Raw genomic sequence first — 19,079 nt, forward strand, 5'->3', positions numbered from 1 at the left:
GCCCCTTTACTAGCCGCGTGCCGTGAACACATTACCTAAACTTCTGAACTGCCCATTTCAAATTCAATATTTCAAATTCGAATAATAATCCTGGGATTAACCTTTTCTGGGTTACTGTAAGCTCCAAATAAGACAACAGAACAAAATGTTCCAAATGAAATCAATTTGGAAACCGTAAATTACTCGATAAATGCCTAATGCTCATAACTAATCATTTCTCCTTCAGGTCTATGAGACATATTGGTAGCTTTGAGTTTTAAAGCCATCCTCTTTACAAAAGCCCACCTGTGTAGAATTCTTTTAAACAGCCACCAGATAGCTAGAGGAGCTGCCAAGACAGCCACACAGGCTTCTGCTGTGGTAGCCTAATTGTCCCCTATAAACTCTGTCCCCTGTAAACTTTGTCAATTTTTTTCCGGTTATTCTAGCCCGCTTGGCTGACATCTGGCCTTCTGGGTTGACTGGCTCCATATTTCAGTGATATGCTTACAAGGTCTAGCTCAAACCAACCTTCTAGACATAAGGCCATAGCTAACAACTAATTGTTTGCTTTTGTTGTTTTATTTGTTTTGTCTTTTCAGACAGGGTTTCACCCTGCAGCCCAGGCTAGTTTTGAACTTGTGGTAATCCTCCTGTCTAAACTGCCCACATGCTGGGATTATAGGCCTGAGCCATGACTGTTTTTACAGGGTTTTTTAAGCTGCTGTTTTAGTGGAGATGACAATTTTGGAGTTAGGAGTCAGCTACTGAAACTCTTAGGAAGGCATAGAGCTCAAATCTGGGGTGAGGGTTAAGAAGATGAAAAAACAAAATCTCTATTGGCTACTGTAGTTTGAAACATTTGTTGTATTTCACCCGACATCATTTAGAAAGATGTTGAGGTTGAGTTAATATCAATCATTTAATAGCATAAAAGTCATTTAATAATTACCAGTCATTTAATAGCAGAAAAATTAGGAAACGCTACCTAACTCTTCACCTAGGGTCAGATAAACATTATTGTACTTTAATGGCCACCAAGAGACCCAAATGGAGTTGTATTTTAATCATGTCTCACAATTGTGAAATCAAAGTACTAGTTATGTCTTTCTGTGCAACAAGCCATGTCCTGTTGGATAACTGAGTCTGGTGACTAGTACATGCGACTAAAAAGATGACGGATCCTGTTCCCAGTGAACACAAATATTTAGTTCTGGGCCCTAAACTTAATCAGTGATTGAGTTCTCATCGCCTGTGATGTGGGAAATCTTGTTAGGCACTTGGAAAACTTTTTCTTTCTTTAGTTCCGGGTGTCATTTCTCATCAAATGTAGTATGTGTGTAAACTAGATGCAATTTATTCTTTACGAGAAGCTTGGCACCATGGGATATGGCATTTTTCCAGTGTTGGTAACACTTGCTCTGATAATCCCTATATATAAGCCGTACTGTAAACTTAGAGCATAAGCCTCGCTTGTATTCCACACATGTTACCTAACGATCCAGTGTAGGAGCAAACAGAATTGGAACTAGAAACATATATACGGCACTTCTCTTTTTTTTTTCTCCCCTTCCCACGCTGGGCTGTTGTGATGCAGTAAGAACACAGAGACTAGCCATAGCAACCCTAGACTTAAATCCCTCTGGCACTCACCTGATTTGACCTCGGGTCCCTAGTTGTGAGCTTGCTTTATAAACTGTTGAGTGCTGCACAAAATGCAAGGAGTTAATATCCAGCAGGTTAGCATTCACGGCAACGTTCACGGCGCTTTCTGTTTATTTTGTCACAGCCCAAGCTTCAGCTAGACGCACACAGGTTGAGACCCCACTCCCTTAGGCGTAAGAGATGGGGGACATTAAGGAACGGGTTCCAGGTGAAGGCTGAAACCGACTCTTCCCCAAAACATTAAATTGTTCCTCTGCCTGTAGCTTAATTGAGGCTCGGAGATGTCACGGGGAGAAACAAACATGGCTGAATACATTGCTAATGTAAAAGAAGCCTCTAGCCTTTCCCCGGTGGGCATCCTCCTGCCTCCACTCCCGCACCGGCCACCTCCACGCTTGGACCCAGCTACGCCTGCGTGGCGGGATCGGCGCAGGCTCAGTGGCGGAGAGTGGAGCAGGCCCGCCCCGCCCCGCCTTGCAAAAGCGGGAGGACACGCCGATCTCCGCCGGGGTCCGTGTGTCTAGCGCTCGTCACCGGTGCTGTGGGTCGAGCCGGGAGTTCCCTTCCCACTACCTACTCTAGCGCATCTCGCCCCGCTCCGCGGCGCCCTGGGCCTGCAGGCTCACTGCCCGGCCTGCAGCGGAAGGTGGTTTGTGTACGGTTACCATGGAGACGCTGGCCGGCGAGGCGAAGCCAGTGCGCAGGAGGGCGGGAGGGCGAGGTGAGGATGCTTCAGCGCTCTGCTCTGACATGGACCGGTGGAGGAACGGGCTTTGCCGGGAGTGGGAGAGCTGTCGTGCGAGCGGGAGGTGAGGAGTCCCCCGCAGGTTCACCAGGGACCCCTCCCGCAGTTGTTCTGTCTTCCGGTCCGCCGATAGGGTCGAGCGGTGCTGCTGCGTACACTCGAGGTCCACCCAGGTTTCAGCCTCTGTAACACTGGGAGTTTGATCTGTTGCCTGGGATTTCACAGCAGGAGCTCAGAAACACTGGTTGAATGAGAGGGTGGTAGGCGACTAAGGGACTTTGAGTAGGCCGGCGACCTACTCAGATAACAAACTGCACACCTAACAGACTTAGACTTTACTAGGTGACAGATGCGTCCTCAATAAAGTGTGTGCGGAACAATGTTCATGACATCGTATGTGTACGGAATGCCTCTTACGACCCACCGGCACGTTCTCCCATTTCATCCCTACTTCAAATTCTTTTCACGCGGTAGAAAAGCAAGTCACGCTCTGTATCCCATTTTTGTGAGCCTCCTAGGTTCTGACTAGCAGTTGGTGTCGATTTGGGATAACTGACATTCAGTAAAGCACTTAATAAAAATTCTGTTTTTTATGAAGGACGGAACTCTCTACTTGAAAGCTTAAGTGTATGATATGCATGAAAACATTGAACAAACGTCATTCTCTTCTGTGATTTCTCTTTTTAGTGCATCTTTCCCGTCTGTTTATAAGGGCTAGGCGCTGTGCTAGAGCATACGGACCATTTCATGCAATGCTGAAAACTGTCCTAAGAGGCAATCGCGATCCACGCTTTGTACGAAAGAGAACACAGGCACAGAGATGTCCAGTACTCCGCCCGAGGTCGCAGACCTGCAGGGAACTTAAATGCTTGCTCTGACACCTAAGCACTTTTCTCTCACCTGTTTGGATGCTCAGATTAATGCCAAAGTAATTCAGTCATGGAAAGAGTCCTGCAAACACTCATTTTGGCAATCTTGATAGGGCAATGTTGTCTTTAGCATGAAAGATCTGGTATTGGTGGCTGCTGGGAGTAAAAGTAAAGCTAGGTGTTTTTTTAAAGGACATATTGGTGTTTGGTGTGTGTGAGCGTTTCCCTGTGTATGTGTGTACCATGTGCATGCAGCACCCACTGAGGCCAGAAAAAGGCATCAGATCCCCTGGAACTGGAATTGCTGCTATTTTAAGGTTTTTTTTTTTTTTTTTATAATTAAGGTATAACATTATGTAAATAATGACTGACTTTCTTTTAAATCAATAAGAAATATTTTGTTTAAAAAAATGCACGGGGCTGCGGAGATGGCTCAGTGATTAAGAGCACTGGCTGCTCTTCCAGAGGGCCAGGGTTTGATTGCCAGCACCCACATGGCAGCTCACAACCGTTTGTAACTGCGGTTCCGGGGATCCAATGCTGTCTTCTGGCCTCTGTAGACACTGCATGCTCGTGGTGAGTTGACGTATTCAACGAGCAACATACCCAAGCACGTTAAAACAACAACAACAACACAACCAAACAAAAACTGCTTCTTCAGTTTCAGATTTTCTCCTGCAGATGAGGCTCGTCCCCTCGTGGTCCCCTGGGAGAACCACAGACTGAGCACAGGATGATGCAAGACAGAATACAGCCTCCCTCTTTCCCCACTGGGTTCTTCTGAAAGGCTTCCTGGCCTCTCTCTGAGCCCCGTAGGTCTGCCTATTCGTAGGTCTGCCTATTCGGTGTTGCCTTTGACCTCCTCCCCTCTTCTCACACGCCCGTCCTTTCTGTTCTCAGTGCCCATCCCTGCTCTCACCTCTTTTCTGTCACTCCCGGATCTCAGGCTTACCATAGGTGGCTCACTGATCCCTGCTTTTGTCCAGTCTCACCCGTTGGGGTGACCGGAAAGGGAGAGGGAGTTATATTTGAACTCATGCTGTCACAGCGCCTCGCAAATCAGATGCCATCAGAAATAAAGTCCCATCTGCCTTTATAATCTACCACAGCCTGTATCTCCAATGAAAGAAGCCACGTAGCCTTCCTCTGGGAATTTCTCAGCTCAGGTGTATCTGGCCTTCAGTTGTGCTCCTAGGCAGGGTTGGGGTTCAGAGGGTAGGAAACAACACCAGATGCCCGAGTTGCTAGTTCTAACACTCTGGAAGGGTATAGGACAGAGACCAGTCTCTGTACAAAGGCCATTAAACCCAGGAAGGGCTCTTGAAGAAGTGACTCTCAGAGCGAGAAGAGTTAGATAAAAACTGTCCAATTTTGTCACTTGTCCTCTCTTCTCTTCTTCCTGTCCACCTTTGCCAAATCTCACCAACCTTTGAGATCTTCAATCCGTGCATCAGCTTGTATTTTGTTTCTTCCTGCCCTGTAGCTCTGTTCTCCCCTCCCTTGTCAGCCCTCCTCCTCCTCCCCATCACCAGATTTCATGCTTGAAACGCTGCTGGGCCATGCATGTTTATCCACTAGGCTCCCGATTCTCTTTCTTGACTTACTCACTGCTCCTCCGGGGACACTCTCGTCCTCACAGTCAGCCCATTCTCCAGAACCTAGCCCAAGCGCCGCTGCCTCTGTAAGCCTGCCAGGTGCCTTCTCCCAGTCTGAAACTCTTTCCTGTTTTGGCGCTCATGTGGCCATTTCTGTCCATTTTCGTTGTTCCCCTCAACTTCTTCCTTATACCGAAATTGTTTGGCTGACCCTCAGCTGGTGCACACCGAGAAGGCTGCCCTTGTTGGGGAAATGTTGGAGGTCTTTGTACTATCAGGGAAGTAGTTGCAGCCCGGGGCCTCCAGCCACCCATCTAAGTCTGTAACAGCGTGGCCATCAGTCCTGGACATACGCCTTATGCCTGGACATACGCCTTTCACTGTTACTCTGAGTCTTTCTACCTCGTAGAATTGCCACAGGATTTGTCAAGATGACGTGCTCAGGAGGACTCAGCACATTGTTGTATTAAAGTGAATGCTTCCCTCACGTTCCTTCCCAGCTTGCTTAGAGAAGAGATGGATCTTCTTACTCTCTAGGTTCCCAGAGATCTAGATGCAGGGCTTTGCCTGTGGGAGATATACTGCCATTGTATCAGCTGGTCGTCTCTAGGAGAATGAGCTTGCTCCTGTTGTCAGGAAGGCTTTAGAAAATTCAGATTTCTGTAGTATCATTGGTTTCTGGGGTGCTATGTTGTAAACAGATGTTCGCACTCTTAGTAATTACCTTTCCAGTGGACAGAACCCACTGATAACAACTTCCAACTTAACTTGGAACTTAACCACTTTAAAGAACAACATTCTCTTTACCAAAAGAACCACAACTTAACCAGTTTATTTTTATTATTAAACATTCCCAAGTTTGATTTAGCTGATACTGTTAGCATTAATATAATAACCAAAGATAAATGGTACCGGCCATATTATTGTACCCATTCTTACCAAATAACAAAGTGGAACCTGGGAGGAGACAGGGAAGGTTGTGAGCGTTTAAACACATTTTATTATTATATTTTCATGTGTATGGATGTTTCACTTTCATGTCTGTCTGTCCACCATGTGCATGCAGTTCCCAACGAGGCCGGAAGAGGGCATTGAGTAACCTGGGACTAGAGTTGCAGACAGCTGTGATCCACCATGTTGGTGCTGGGAACCAAACCCAGGTCTTCTGGAAGAGCAGCCAGTGCTCTTAACTGTGGACTCATCACTCCAGCCCCCATACTATTTTTTAACCCCTTACATTTTTTTTCCCCACAGATATTTGGTCAGCCTAATATATTTTACAGAACTCTTAGAACACGCCCTGAGTTCCTACTTCCATTCTGTGTACTTCTCAATTCTGTGTACTTAGCCAACTAAAAGCTAGCCAGAGAGATCTGCAGGCCGGGAACAAGAAGCCTTTATTACTCCCCAGTGCACTCTGTTGAGTCTTTATTAGTTTTGCCTGACTCTCTTCGGCCATGGCTATACTCATTACTGCTGTGTGAGGCTGAAGAAGCAGACAAACTGATTTAGTGTCTGCAAAGAAACCTCTTTACTGTATAGACACTTCTCACTAAGTCACCTGGCTTTTGTTTCTTTTTGTGGGTGTTAGGGAAGGGCCTTTCGCATTCTAAGTGCACACTCTGCCACCAAACTGCACCCCAACACACCTGCCATGATCACTTAAGTTGTATATCATATATATAGGCTGAATTTATATTATCTATCAAAAACAGTATACATAAGTATACATTAATATACATATGATATAAACAAATGTGTATAGATGTATGGATATCTAAAGCATTTTATATATTTCAAAATAAATCCCATTAAAAATTAGTGTTAGGAGTAAATGTCTTAGGCCTGCCATAGTTTTTGATAGTTTTGATATATATAAAATTCTAGGGTCCTTGTTTAAACTCAAAATCCTGAACTAAAAGACCTCCTAAAATGGCAATGCTCCAGCAGTCCTAATGGGTCATAATGTGGCAAGTTTCTCTGTGTAAGGAATCTCTTGCTTATAGAAGTGAGATCTTTTCTCCCATTCCTCCCCACCCCCTTTCTTGCCTAAACATATCCCCCCTTCTTTTTAATACAAATCATCTTAAAGTTAGCCCGCCGAAATGCCCGGATAATGTTCAGGCTTTTGTCTCTCTGAAATTACAGTTTTTCAGGGTTAGTTTTTCTTTTATTCTTTAGAACTAGAGATTGTATTTAAAATAACGAATACCTTGATACCAGAATAAGTTTTTAAAAATCTGGACCACTGCCAAGGTAGGCTAGTCTCTGTGGGCCACATTGGCTTTGAGAAGGATCTGTGTTGTCTCATGGCCCTCCTGCATGGCTCTAAGTCTTTGATGAGCCAAACAGGCTGGGAAAGGAATTCTAGCTATTAATATTTGGTATTTTTCCACCAAGGACCCAATTCACTTCACTTTAAGAACTGAGGATGATTTGAATTGGTTCATTCAAAAAATAAAATAGACAATATGGGAGTGAACCATTCTTGGGAGTTTGTTAAAAAAGCAAGTGCGGTTTGGAAGAACACCAGTTTAACCCTAGGTAAACCATTTGTATCAGGGGTAGGGTGAGGAAGAAAAAAAAAAAGCTTAGTTCAATTAACAGAACTCCCAGCACTCTCAGGTAGGCTTATGGATATGAATGAGGGCTGGATCTAGCTCTGGGTCTGGGTCTAGGGCTCAGTAGAGGAACATATGCCTGACAGCAGTAGGTCCTGGCTTTGGTCCTTGATCCTTTCTTGTGATACTGGGTCCTTTTCTTTTGTTGTTGTTTCCTCCCTGGACATCTTTTCCTCACTTGCACAGTGGCACAACTGTGCAGCTCATCATTTTGATAGCAATTCTCCCCATCTTTGCCCTCTACCTGCTTGACTTTTTAACTATAAATTATGGTGTGTATATGTGTATTACATGTATATATGCCCACACATGTGTGGGCGTCCTTTCCTGTTCAGGGGCACGGGAGCCAGGGAGTTGACATGATATCTTCCTCAATTGTCTATCCACCTTATTTTTTTTTTGAGATAGGGCCTTTCACTGAACCTAGAAATTGATGTTTGGGAAGTCTGCCTGGCTAGGAGCCCCTAAGGTTGGCTTGCCTCAGCGTCCCAGCACTGGGGCTACAGGCACAAGCCACATTGCCAGCTTTTTTAAATGAGTTCTGGGGATCTGAACTCAGTTCCTCCTGCTTATGCAGCTAGCACTTAACTCACGGAGACACCTCCCCCATGCCAAGCCCCTGGCTGTGTTTCTTTTTCAGGTGTATGTATAGAGAAATAGCTCAGTATATGTTTTGGGTGCATTTCTTTCTAAAGTCCTGGGTAAAAAGTAGCTTGTTTTTATTGTTTTTTTTTTCAGGGTATATCTCTGAAGACCACTTTAATTTAAAAGGAACAATGCTGTCCTCAAATGATCAAAAGCTAGAAAAGCTGGATCCCTTTCATCGACCTTCAGTGCCCAAGCTGAAAACCAGTGCAGAAATCATAAGCGAAGCACGGAATGCCTTAAGAGAGGTTAGAACCCAAAGACCATTCACACCCCGGGAAGACCAAAGGAAGCTATTTGGTCCTTCTTCATCAAGAACCCCAGAAAACAGGCCTCCTTCCTCCTTCAGGTACTGACTCTTGGCTTTGGTGTACACGCAGATATTTGGGCCATCAGATTCCACGTTCCCCATCCATCCTTCCCTTCCTTAACCCCTGCCACTCTCTGATCATTTTACTGAGTTTCACAGGATGTCATAGAGTAGGCCGCCATCATGCCTACAGAACACTTTCTAATTGGCTTCTTTCACCTAGGGATTTAAACTTAGACTTCCTGGATGGTTTTTCATGGCTTGGTAGCACATTTCTTTTTGGTGCCTGACAAAGTTGCACGCCTGAGTTCCTCCCAAGTTCCGGATCCACATTCCAAGTCCATCAGCGCTCTGACCCTCCACACGCATGTTCTTAAAGCAGCTACACGTTTTCAGGTGCTCTGAGTAAGCTGCCAAGGACCCGATGGCTGGGTCAGATGGCGAGATTGTTTGGTCTTGAAAGAAAAAAAAGCACCGAGCCGTCTTCCCAGTGGTTCTCTGCTGTGTGTTCCCAGGAGCACTGAGTGAGCATTGCCGCTCTGCTGCACACACACACACACACACACACACACACACACACACACACACACACAGTGCACACTCTGGACTTTGGCTCTTCAGTACATGCGTAGCTATATCTCATGCTGATTTGCATCTTTCCCTGGTGAGGTGATGCAAGAGCATCTCTTCATAGGCTTGTTCGCCATCTGTGTGTCTTCTTTGGTCGGGCATCTGTTCAAGTCCGTGGCCCAGTTTCTAAATTGGGTTGTTTGTGTTCTTGTTGAGATTTAAGAATTCTTTGAGTAGCTTGGATGGCAATCTTTCATCTTATCCATCCTTTGTGAGGTTTTTTTTTTTTTTTTTTTCTTCTATCAGACTTGGACTTCTTCTTCTCTTGACTGTCTTCTTCAGAGCAGATGTTTTAAATTTTAGTCTGGTTTAGCTGATCAGCTTTCTGTCCTGGAGCATGACGTCGCTGCTGTATAAAAAGTCATTACTTTATCCAAGCATATCTTGACTTTCTTCGCTGATATCTTGTAGAAGTTCTCAGACGATTGGGTGTGAAATTGAATTTGAGTCCCTGTCTGCAATGGGTGTGAGGTCTGCCCCACCAGCGTGTGTGTGTGCGTGTGTGTGTGTGTGTGTGTGTGTGTGTGTTGGGAAGATTATCTTTCTTCACTGCACAAAGTCACTGACTTACGATGGTTGAGTGTATCAAGTGTCACTTTATGATGTTGTAGAAGTGCTGTGACCTCAGGTGAAACTAGACTTGGAGTTTTGGTGCTCTCCTGGGCTAGCCACACACAGTGGGACACACGCTTAGGATGCTGAACAGCAGTAGCCAGCCATAGCCTTCAGTGGGGCGTGAGATCACAAGGGTAAACAACCCAGCCTGTGGTGTGCTGCCCTGTAAGCTCTATCATAGGGAGGTTAGGTGCACGAGGTACATTTGACCTAACACAATCTTCAGCTTAGGAGACTCAGAGGTTTGTAGCTCCACTGCAAGCCAAGAAGCATGTGTGTTACCATTGCTCCTCGGCAGCCATCATTTAGTTGCCCGTTTGCAGGTCTGTTTCTGTCGATTCTTTGACCAGTATAGGTCTTGCTGTTGGCACTGTGGTGTGTTTTGGAGTCAGGCAGGGTCCCTCTTCTAACTTTGCGCTCCTTTAGTACATATTGTCAATTATTCTGCATCTTTTGACTCTGCATCTACACTTCAGAATCAATGTATTGATACATGAGACTTTAACATTGCGTTGAATCTACAGTGTAAGTTGGAAGCTACAGCTTTAAAAACAACTTCACTATAAATAATATAATAATAATATTTATTATAATAATAATATTTATAATGATCATTTTGAAGACTAACAGTGTGACAATATTACGTCATTTCTCTGTGAAAATGGTTTGCCTCTCCAGTTAGTTTTTCCCCTTTAATTACTTTCATTGAGTTACCATTCTCTTCACAGATCATGTATGTTTTGGTGGGCTTACAGCCAAACCCTTCAGTGAATATTGCATTTTCATCTTGGTTTCTACCTGTCTATCCCTGTGGGGAAACTGACTTGTGTTAACCTTGTATCTGGCTGTAATCAAATATTCATTCCAGAGCGTTCAGATTTTGTCAATTCTGTATTCTGCAGTGATGATCACACTTTCTGCAAATGAAGTTATTTTGTTTCTTCATTCTCAGTCTGCCTTTTATTTCGTTTTCTTGTCTTGCCGAGTTATCTGTGGGTTCCAGGATGCTGTTGAAAATTAGCTATGAATGGGGGAATCTTCACTTTGCCCTTGACCTTACTTGGAAAGCTTCAAGCTCCTCTCGTAAAGCATGCTGTGAGCTGTGGAGTGTTTGTAGACATTCTTTATCAAGGTAGAAAAGCTACCTGTTTTTCCCTATTTTTTTTTTTTTTAGATTATGTTTATTGATAGAATCATAGGTTGTTTTTTAGCTTGTTAATGTAATGGCTTATATTAATTGATTTTTTTAAGACCTTTTTATTTTTAAAGCTTGACTTTTGACCAAGATTCCTAAAGATAATTCTAGGCAGGTAAAGAAACTTACTTTGAAATGAAATAGTGACAGTCATACCAAGTTTATAAAGTTACAACAAAAATGCTTCTTAACAAATACATTCCTTCTTTAATTATTGCTATTATTAGTACTTAGACAAGGTCTCAGGGAACCCCGCTAGCCTGAAACTTGCTGTGTAATCAAGAAGGACTTTGAGCTATTGATCCTCCTGCCTCAGCCTTCTGAATGCTGGGATTACAAGTGACTGCCATACCCCTCAGTTTTATGCCACACTGGAGACTGACCCCAAGGCTCTGTGCCTAGCATACAAGCTGCGCTATATCACTGCCCTCTTCGGTTTATCATTTAAATTTTTCACTAAAGGCCATGTCTTCTCATATAACTCAGGCTAGTCTTGAACACCTCATCCTGCTTCCATGTTCTGAGGACTGGGATTCCAGATACGGGCCACCCCATCTAGTTCTTGCCTCAGTATATTTAGTCTCTTTAAAAGCAATGGGAAAACCGTCAACAGTTTTGAGTGTTATGACTGCGTTAAGTTGCCCTTTCTCAGTGCTTATGTACTGAAAGCCTTGACCTGTTTTTGCAGCTAGTATTTACTGGTATATACTAGAAACAGAAGTCCCTCACAAGCTAACCCTCTACACCGTTCTCCTCTCCCAGCCTTCACGCATCCAGCTTTGAGTCGACCGATTCCAAGCCTATCTCTGGCACTCGTCTCAGGCCGCTTGAGATGGTGAGTACTTTCTGTCACTGCCAGCATTATGACATGAATCTGACCCCCAAATACTACGAGTCAGCACTGCTAAGGAGATTATCACATAGGCCCAAGTCTACTAGTCATTTTATATGAGAGCCGTTGCCTTTACATTTTTAAAAAATATAATGCTTCTGTAGCTTTTTGTAATTTTATAATGAAGATTTAGAGTAATTTACTAAACAAAATTTCATAACATATTTGTTTAAAAGTTATTATATTATTTTTGTTTGACAATTATTTGTAACAAATTATATATTTATATTTTTATGTATGTACTTTATATAGCCATATAGATACCCATACATATATAAATTATATGTATAAATTTTTATATATAGTAAGAGAGAGATGGAGATTTATTACCAAAAATCTCAAACAAAAATTAGTAAAAAGTGAATTTTTTACTTCTCTATTCTTTATTATCCTTGCCCCAGTGGGTTTTGGGGGGGGGTTCTTTTGTTACTGACTCTAGACTTCTAAACACATCCTTGTCTACTGCTCTCATGTACGGTTTCCAGGGAGGACCATGTCCTGGGAGATGGGGGCTGCTTCCCACCATTCATCAGACTCCCTCCCTCTTTGCCCCTCTGCCATTCCCACATACCTGCGCTGTAACTTGGCTTAGACCAGCTGTCTTAGGTTAGGATTATATCAACCCTGTTCACAGCCCACCCTTGAGGTGGTAAGGACTAATGGTGCTTGCTTCACCTAGCCTGCGTCAGGTTTTGATTCCTTTTTGATAACAACTGTCTTGTGGTTTTAGTTTTGTATTAGTTCTGTTTCAACCTCAAACTGCCCCCACCCATCCAAATCGTCCTTGTTTGGAGACAAGGGCACCCTATCAGGTCAACTCGCTGGGAGAGCCCCCCCCCCCCCGCCTCCCCACCCCCTGGATGTCCTACCCACTCACTTGCTCCATGTACCTGGCCCAGCTTTCCTCACTGCCCTTCATCCTAGGAGGTGCCACCTCCCTTTATGAGGGCTGTTTCCTGTTTCCTGCATCCTTTGCCTTTCTCTGTCTCATCTGGCCCCGCATCAGACTGAGCAGTTTCCCCATAGAACGGGTACGTAGAGAGTAAATTATTTGAGATTTGGTTCCTGTTTTTTGTTTTCTGGATGTTGGTAGGATTTTTCCTCTTATTTCTAGTTGTTCTGTTGCTATGATAAAGTACTGTTTAGGGAAGAAGGGGGTGTATTTAGCTTACAAGTTACATCTTCACAGGAAGCCAAAGGAGGCTCCTGGAGGCAGGGGCTGAGGCAGAGACCCTGAGGAATGGTGCCTTTGGTCTTACTCTCTTCAACCTACTCAGCTTGCATTCTTATATAGCACACACACACCTGTCCAGAGGTGGCCTTACCCACCTAGGCCCTGGCACCTTAATCATTAATTTAAAAAAATTACTTCATAGGCATGCCTGTGGGCCAATCTGACAAAGGCAGGTTCCCATCAGAAATTCCCACTTCCCTGGTGACTCCAGTTTATGTCGAGTTGACAGGAAGTAGCCTATACCAGTGTTCTGAAATGTCATGGTAATGAGCCTTTGTTAATTCTGATTCATTCTGACTCTGAGTACCTAAGAGCCCTTTCAACGTGAAATCTCCTGCCCTTCAGCTCTGGGAAGTGTCCTCTAATTATTTCAACCATGACTTCCGCCCCCTCCCCAAAATCTTTTATTAAACTGAATTAGTTATATATGCTAACAGAGCTCAAGAATATATGATCCGCGCATACATACAATGTATACCAACAAAACCTATTGGGATTTTGTTTTGTTTTTGGAATTTGTTATTCAGATGTAGGATCTGTTGGGCCAGCTCTTCAGCCTTCTGTTTCTCTTTTTTTGTTTCAGTTTTCTGACTTCTGTTTTTCGTTGTGTACCTTATTCTTCTAATCCACTTATTGTATTCTTTTCGCTTCTGCTTTCCTATTCCCCCAACCTTTAATTTGTATTTTTTTTAAGGTGGTATTCTGTTGTTTCCTGGATGCATAACTTTAGATATAATTTGGTAATTTTCTACTCAGTTTTGCTCTCCCTATACAGCCCCTGTTGGAGGTTTAGGTCTGCTTTGGTCTCGGCTTTCACATCAGAGACTCTTCTGGTGCCTTGTGCTATTTTTGGACATATGGATGCGGTTTGGTCTATAGGCAGTGTTAGCCAACTGTACCCCTAAGGCAGTTGGCTGGACTGTGTTGTGGCCGAGGGCTCATCTCACAAGACCATATCTTTAGGGCCTAGCTCTTCTTCAGGCTCTGTCCTAGAGGGTGAAATCTGGTTGTTGACTCTCAGAGGCCAGGAGAGAAAGAAGGCAGGGATGCTCAGCACTTCGTACACCAGCACTCAGTTTGTTGCCGTGCTGGTGGGATGCGGCAGTCCAGTCCTGGACCCCCAGGGCTTCGGGAGGTAAAAGCAGGAGGCTTCTGAGTTCACACCAGCCCGGGCTACATAGCACATGGGAGGCTAGCCTGTTTAACCTAGACAGTGCTTCAAAAATACATCATTAAGAAAGAAAAAGCTCAATTGTTTCTAAAAAGTACCTGACACGTATCAATAAGAACTTACTTTAAGAGGACCCTTACTTCTCCACCCAGTTGGAGAGGCTGTGCTTCATCCTGTCTAAACAGCAAACACAACTTCTCCTGGATGCCTGACACCATTTAGGAGCTGGGGTTGTTACAACCAATCCTCTGTCTTCCAGCCACCTTCCCCATAGACCTCTGCCAGCTCCTGAGACTCTCACAGAGATGGGGCCTTAGTCAAGCTGCCTCTCAATTTTCATTACTCCGTGCGTGTGTGTGTGTGTGTGTGTGAGCTCATTTGCTTTGATGAACTATTGGAGAGCGAGGGTCAGACACAATGGTACTTCCTCATAACAATCCAGGGTGCATCTGAGAGGCAGATGCACCCAACTACAGAACCACTACCACCACTCAGAAAACCCCGCATTCCTCAACTGTATCGCCAGCCCGTCTTCAAATGACTCCAGTTGCCTGAAAATACACCCTGAATTTTTAAAATACTGATCAGAATATCCCTGAGGAAGACCACAGTTTTCTTATATTGCAAAAGACAAAATAAAGCCCGGCAAGTGATTTGCTGGCCCTCAGCAAATGACACACAGCCCTGACATCTGCAGTCCTGGAGGGCAGCTGGGGCATGTTACATTTGACGTGAAGAAGTCACTCAGCCTGGGCATACTTGCTCCTGGAAGTCTCTTTTTCTGGAAGGAGCACCGTCCCTGTTACACCGACACCATTGTAGGACTACAGGATCAGGCGTTAGACTGCATGACATTTGTATCTGCCTCTGTTCTGGGTCTGTGAAATTTCATTTCTCTACCGCAGAATGCCTGAGTATTATGTTCAAAGGAAAAATAGTCTTAAGAAATTTCCACATTAAGTTTAAAAAAATGTGAAATGTTTAGGTTATGTAAAGGTCATCTTTCAGCTTAACCCAGTAATGAAAGTTTGAAGTTGCCCGTCAGAACATCTTGAAATGGCCTCATGCTCCCTGCCATCTGCCTCCTTTTCCTCTTCTTTATTACTTTTATAAAGGATTCTTTTCCTTTAGGAGCCACTCAGTTAACAAGGGTAGGCTTATATTGAGGAATCAGAATGGTAGGAGATCATGGGGTGGGACGGGTGTGGGGGGGGGATGGACAGGACTACTGGAGAGAGAAAGGAGGGAGAAGGAGGGAAGGGAGTACCTCTCAGCTGAGGAACATATATCTTTTTTTGGATTATGGAGACTTTCATTGACGGTCTGCCTTTTAATACTCCCTCAAGAAGTAGCTAGCAGTCAGAGAGGCCTGCTGCTTGAACTCCCGACCACTTTAGCAAAACCCTTGAACGCTCTGTTTCTCCTCTCTCATCTGGCCTATTCCTCCCATCCCCTCCAGGAAGCCAGGGGCTGGCGGTGATCTAAGCTGGAATTCTTGGGCCTGGCTGCTCAGGCCTTGCTACTGGCCTGACAGGCTCAGGAGGGTGTCTGTCAACACCTGTAATCTTCCAAGGCAGGGAAAGCACTGTAATTTGTTTGCAGCCTTCCATTACTGGCCACACCTACCTGCTGTGCAGAGACCTGGGACCATCTGTTTTCCTTTCTCAGCAGCTCCCTGCTTCAGCCACAGCCCCGAGACCTGGGCCAGCTGGGGAGAGTTTTCTTCCTCTGTTCTGCGATGCTATCAACTGGCCTTCCAGTTCACATACAGAGAAGTAACTGCTGCCTTACAGCGGGGTGACTCAAACCAGCAGGGGCACGGTCCTAGGAACGAATAGGAAACTGTACCCCTAACGGCATCACAGGCAGTCTCCTTTCACTAAATGTACGAAGACCAGTTACTTAAGCCCCAAATATTCTTAATCAGCTTTGCATTGACACGGAGAAAAGCCAGACATCATGGAAGTGCAGCTAAAGCCCTTTATTCTAATTAACACTCGGCAGCCAGACTTCCAAACGCTGAAGCAAGACACTGACAGGCAGCACCATCAGAGACCATCAGGAACCCCTGCCCCTCCCCCCATGCTGACTAACAGCGTAGAGTTGTCTTCAGTATTTGTTCAGTGTTTGGCAAGAACCAAACTCCATGTATTGGTCAAGGGAAACAAAACTTAGTATATTTTTAAAAGACAGGGCTCATGTGCCTTGAGATAGACACAGTCCAGGATGAGGAAAAGCACAGTGGGTATGTCAGGTTTTGTTTTGTTTTTATTTTTGTTTTTGTTTTTGTTTTCGTTTTTACTGAAATTCACAGTAAGTCATGGTGCTTTGAGTGGCAGGAGAGTCCCAAGTACCTGTGGAGAAAATTACAGGGGCAAAAACACACACGCAGCTCTCACATCTCAAAGGTTGGGGACTGAGGGAAAAGATTTGCTTTCTAATTTTCAAAGGTCTTGTAGTGGGTATGTGCCGTGCGTGCGTGCATGTGTGTGTTCATGCTTTACAAATTGCATCACAAAGACCTTTCTGAGGTGGGCCAACACTGAGCCTTTTCCAGTCTCCATGAAAGGGAGAGAAGACCCTGCCTACCATCTGCCTGGGGATATGAGGAGTCGGGGCAGAAGTAGGTCAGGAACCATGAGGCATGGCTGAGTAGCAGCCAGCCAGAGCCCTTAGATGCTCTGGTAAGTGTGTGTTCTTTGGCTGGGTAGTTCAGTAGAAATAGGCTGTGTGTCCTTACTCAGTGGAGTGCCATCCTCCAGAACCTCCTGACATCTGGCCTTCTCTGTGTCCTTGACTGTAGCCTCATCACTGCTTAGAATCCCGAGGCAAAGCCTGCTAGAGGTCAGGCTCTCAAGGGAAGTCTAATCATATTTATAATGGTTCTGATTTCTACTCTCTTGTTTGTTTGTATTTTGAAACAAGGTTTCTCTGTGTAGCCTTGGCTGTCCTGGACTTTCTCTGTAGACCAGGCTGGCCTCGCACTCACAGAGATCCACCTGCCTCTGCCTCCCCAAGTGCTGGGATCACAGGCGTGCGCCATGGCACCCAGCTTTTTCCTAATTCCTAAAATCACTGAAATTCATTAGGAAAAAAAATTATAATGGTTTTCTTCATAAAAGCCATTTTGATGTGCAAACCACAAGAGTCTCTGTTTATCTGTCTCTCCGTCTGTCTCTATCTTTCTAAACAGGAAGAAATTGCTGGGCTCTGATGTAGCATTCTTGGGGCCATGGATTCTATCCTTTTTTTTTTTAAATTTTTTTTACTTTTAAATAATTTTATACATTCACTTGTTTCCCAGCTGTAGCCCTCTCCCTCTTTCCCTCCCAATCCTCCCCTCCCTCCCTCATCTCCTCCCTGCTCCCTTCCAAGTCCACTGAGAGGGGGTGTCCTCCTCTCCTTCCGTTTGGCCCTAGCTTATCAGGTATCTTCCGGATGGTTGCAATGTCCTTATCTGTGGCCTAGTAAGGCTGCTCCTCTCTCAAGAGGGAGGGGAAGCTCATGAGTTCATGTCCGAAACAATTCCTGTCCCCCTTACTAGGGAGCCCACTTGGATCCTGAGCTACCATGGGCTATGTCTGAGCAGGGGTTGTAGGATTCTATCCTTAGCACTGGGAAGATAAAGAGGAAGAAAGGGAGAAGGAAGGGAGGGGAAAGAGGAAAAGAGAGAGCGAGAAAGAGACAGGGGGGAGACGGCCCATCTGGTAAAGTAATTGCGCCATGCAAGCATAAGGACCAGAGTTCAAGCCCCATCAGCCATGTAACAAGCCAGGCATGGTCACCCAGAACCCCTGGGCTGGGGAGGTAGTGACAGGATAGTCTCTTGGCTCACTGGCTAGCCAGTCTAGCTGGATCAGCAGACTACAAGTTCAGTGAGAGAAAATAAGGTCAGGAGAAGTTGGAGATTTGGCTCAGTGGTTAAGAGCACTGGCTGCTCTTCTGGAGGTCTTGAGTTCAATTCCCAGCACTCACATGGTGGCTCACAGCAGTCTGTAACTCCAGTTCCAGAGGCTCTGACACCGTCTTGTGGCCCCAGTGGGCACCAAGCATACAAGTGGTACATAGTCATACATGCAGCCAAAACATCCATGCATCATAAATTGTTTACACTAAAAGAAGATTATATGCAGTTGAAGAAAGCATTTGACCTCTGGCCTCCATACGCACTACACATGTACCCATGAAAGGGGAGAAAGTAGGACGAAGGGAGGAAGGGAATTATAGAGTCATTTCGTATATATTTTTGCATGTATTTCTTTTCATGGTCTTAGTAGTCTAGTGAGTCATGTATTCAGATGGGATGAATAATAATGTCGTCAAGTTCAGTAGTAAGATCTTGTTTTCATTTATATAAACAATTACTAATTTTGCACTAGGAAATAATATCTTTTGTTGGGGAGCTGTTTGTGGCCCCTTATCTCATCTGCCAGGGATAATTAGGTTATCTGCTTGGAGGAAATTAGTATCCGAGGATGCATTTTCCCTTTTAATGAGCTCTTTTCTTTGGTCCCCCACACATCTATAGCATTTCAGGCACCTGTGTAGCACGTTGCTTATTGTCTGTGCATTATTTGGCAGACATCTTAAACTTGGTTTGAGCTTCAAGGGTTATAAGTTATGAGTTGCCATTGTAAAATCCTGGAGCAACACAGCTAAAGAGAGAAGAATTCAACCGGTGAATTAAAAGCTGCTGGTGGTGGTGGCGGCACACGCCTATAATCCCAGCACTCTGGGAGACAGAGGCAGGATCTCTCTGCATTGAGGCCAACCTGCTCTACAGAGCGACTCCAGGACAGCCAAGGCTACACAGAGAAACAATGTCTCAAAAAAAAAAAAAAAAAAACAAGGGGGAGGAGAGAGAGAGGAGAGAGATTCCTTTGGCTTAGTTTCTGAGCACTTAGCTGTCATAG

The 19,079-nt window shown here is 44.7% G+C and overlaps 1 protein-coding gene across 1 annotated transcript in view; it reads left to right on the plus strand.

Moving 5' to 3' along the window:
• Positions 1–2,399: 2,399 nt before the first annotated feature.
• Positions 2,400–19,079, plus strand: part of Armc2 (armadillo repeat containing 2) — a 107,316-nt gene continuing 90,636 nt past the window's right edge. Inside the window, exons 1-3 of the mRNA XM_055616019.1 lie at positions 2,400–2,453; positions 8,213–8,468; positions 11,632–11,704. Of these exons, the coding sequence (XP_055471994.1) occupies positions 8,251–8,468; positions 11,632–11,704 (291 nt within the window). The 5' untranslated portion in view covers positions 2,400–2,453; positions 8,213–8,250. The remainder of the gene's footprint in view (positions 2,454–8,212; positions 8,469–11,631; positions 11,705–19,079) is intronic.

This window comes from Psammomys obesus, unplaced genomic scaffold (genome assembly GCF_907164565.1).
Source record: "Psammomys obesus unplaced genomic scaffold, mPsaObe1.curated_primary_1811, whole genome shotgun sequence".
NCBI lineage: Eukaryota > Metazoa > Chordata > Mammalia > Rodentia > Muridae > Psammomys > Psammomys obesus.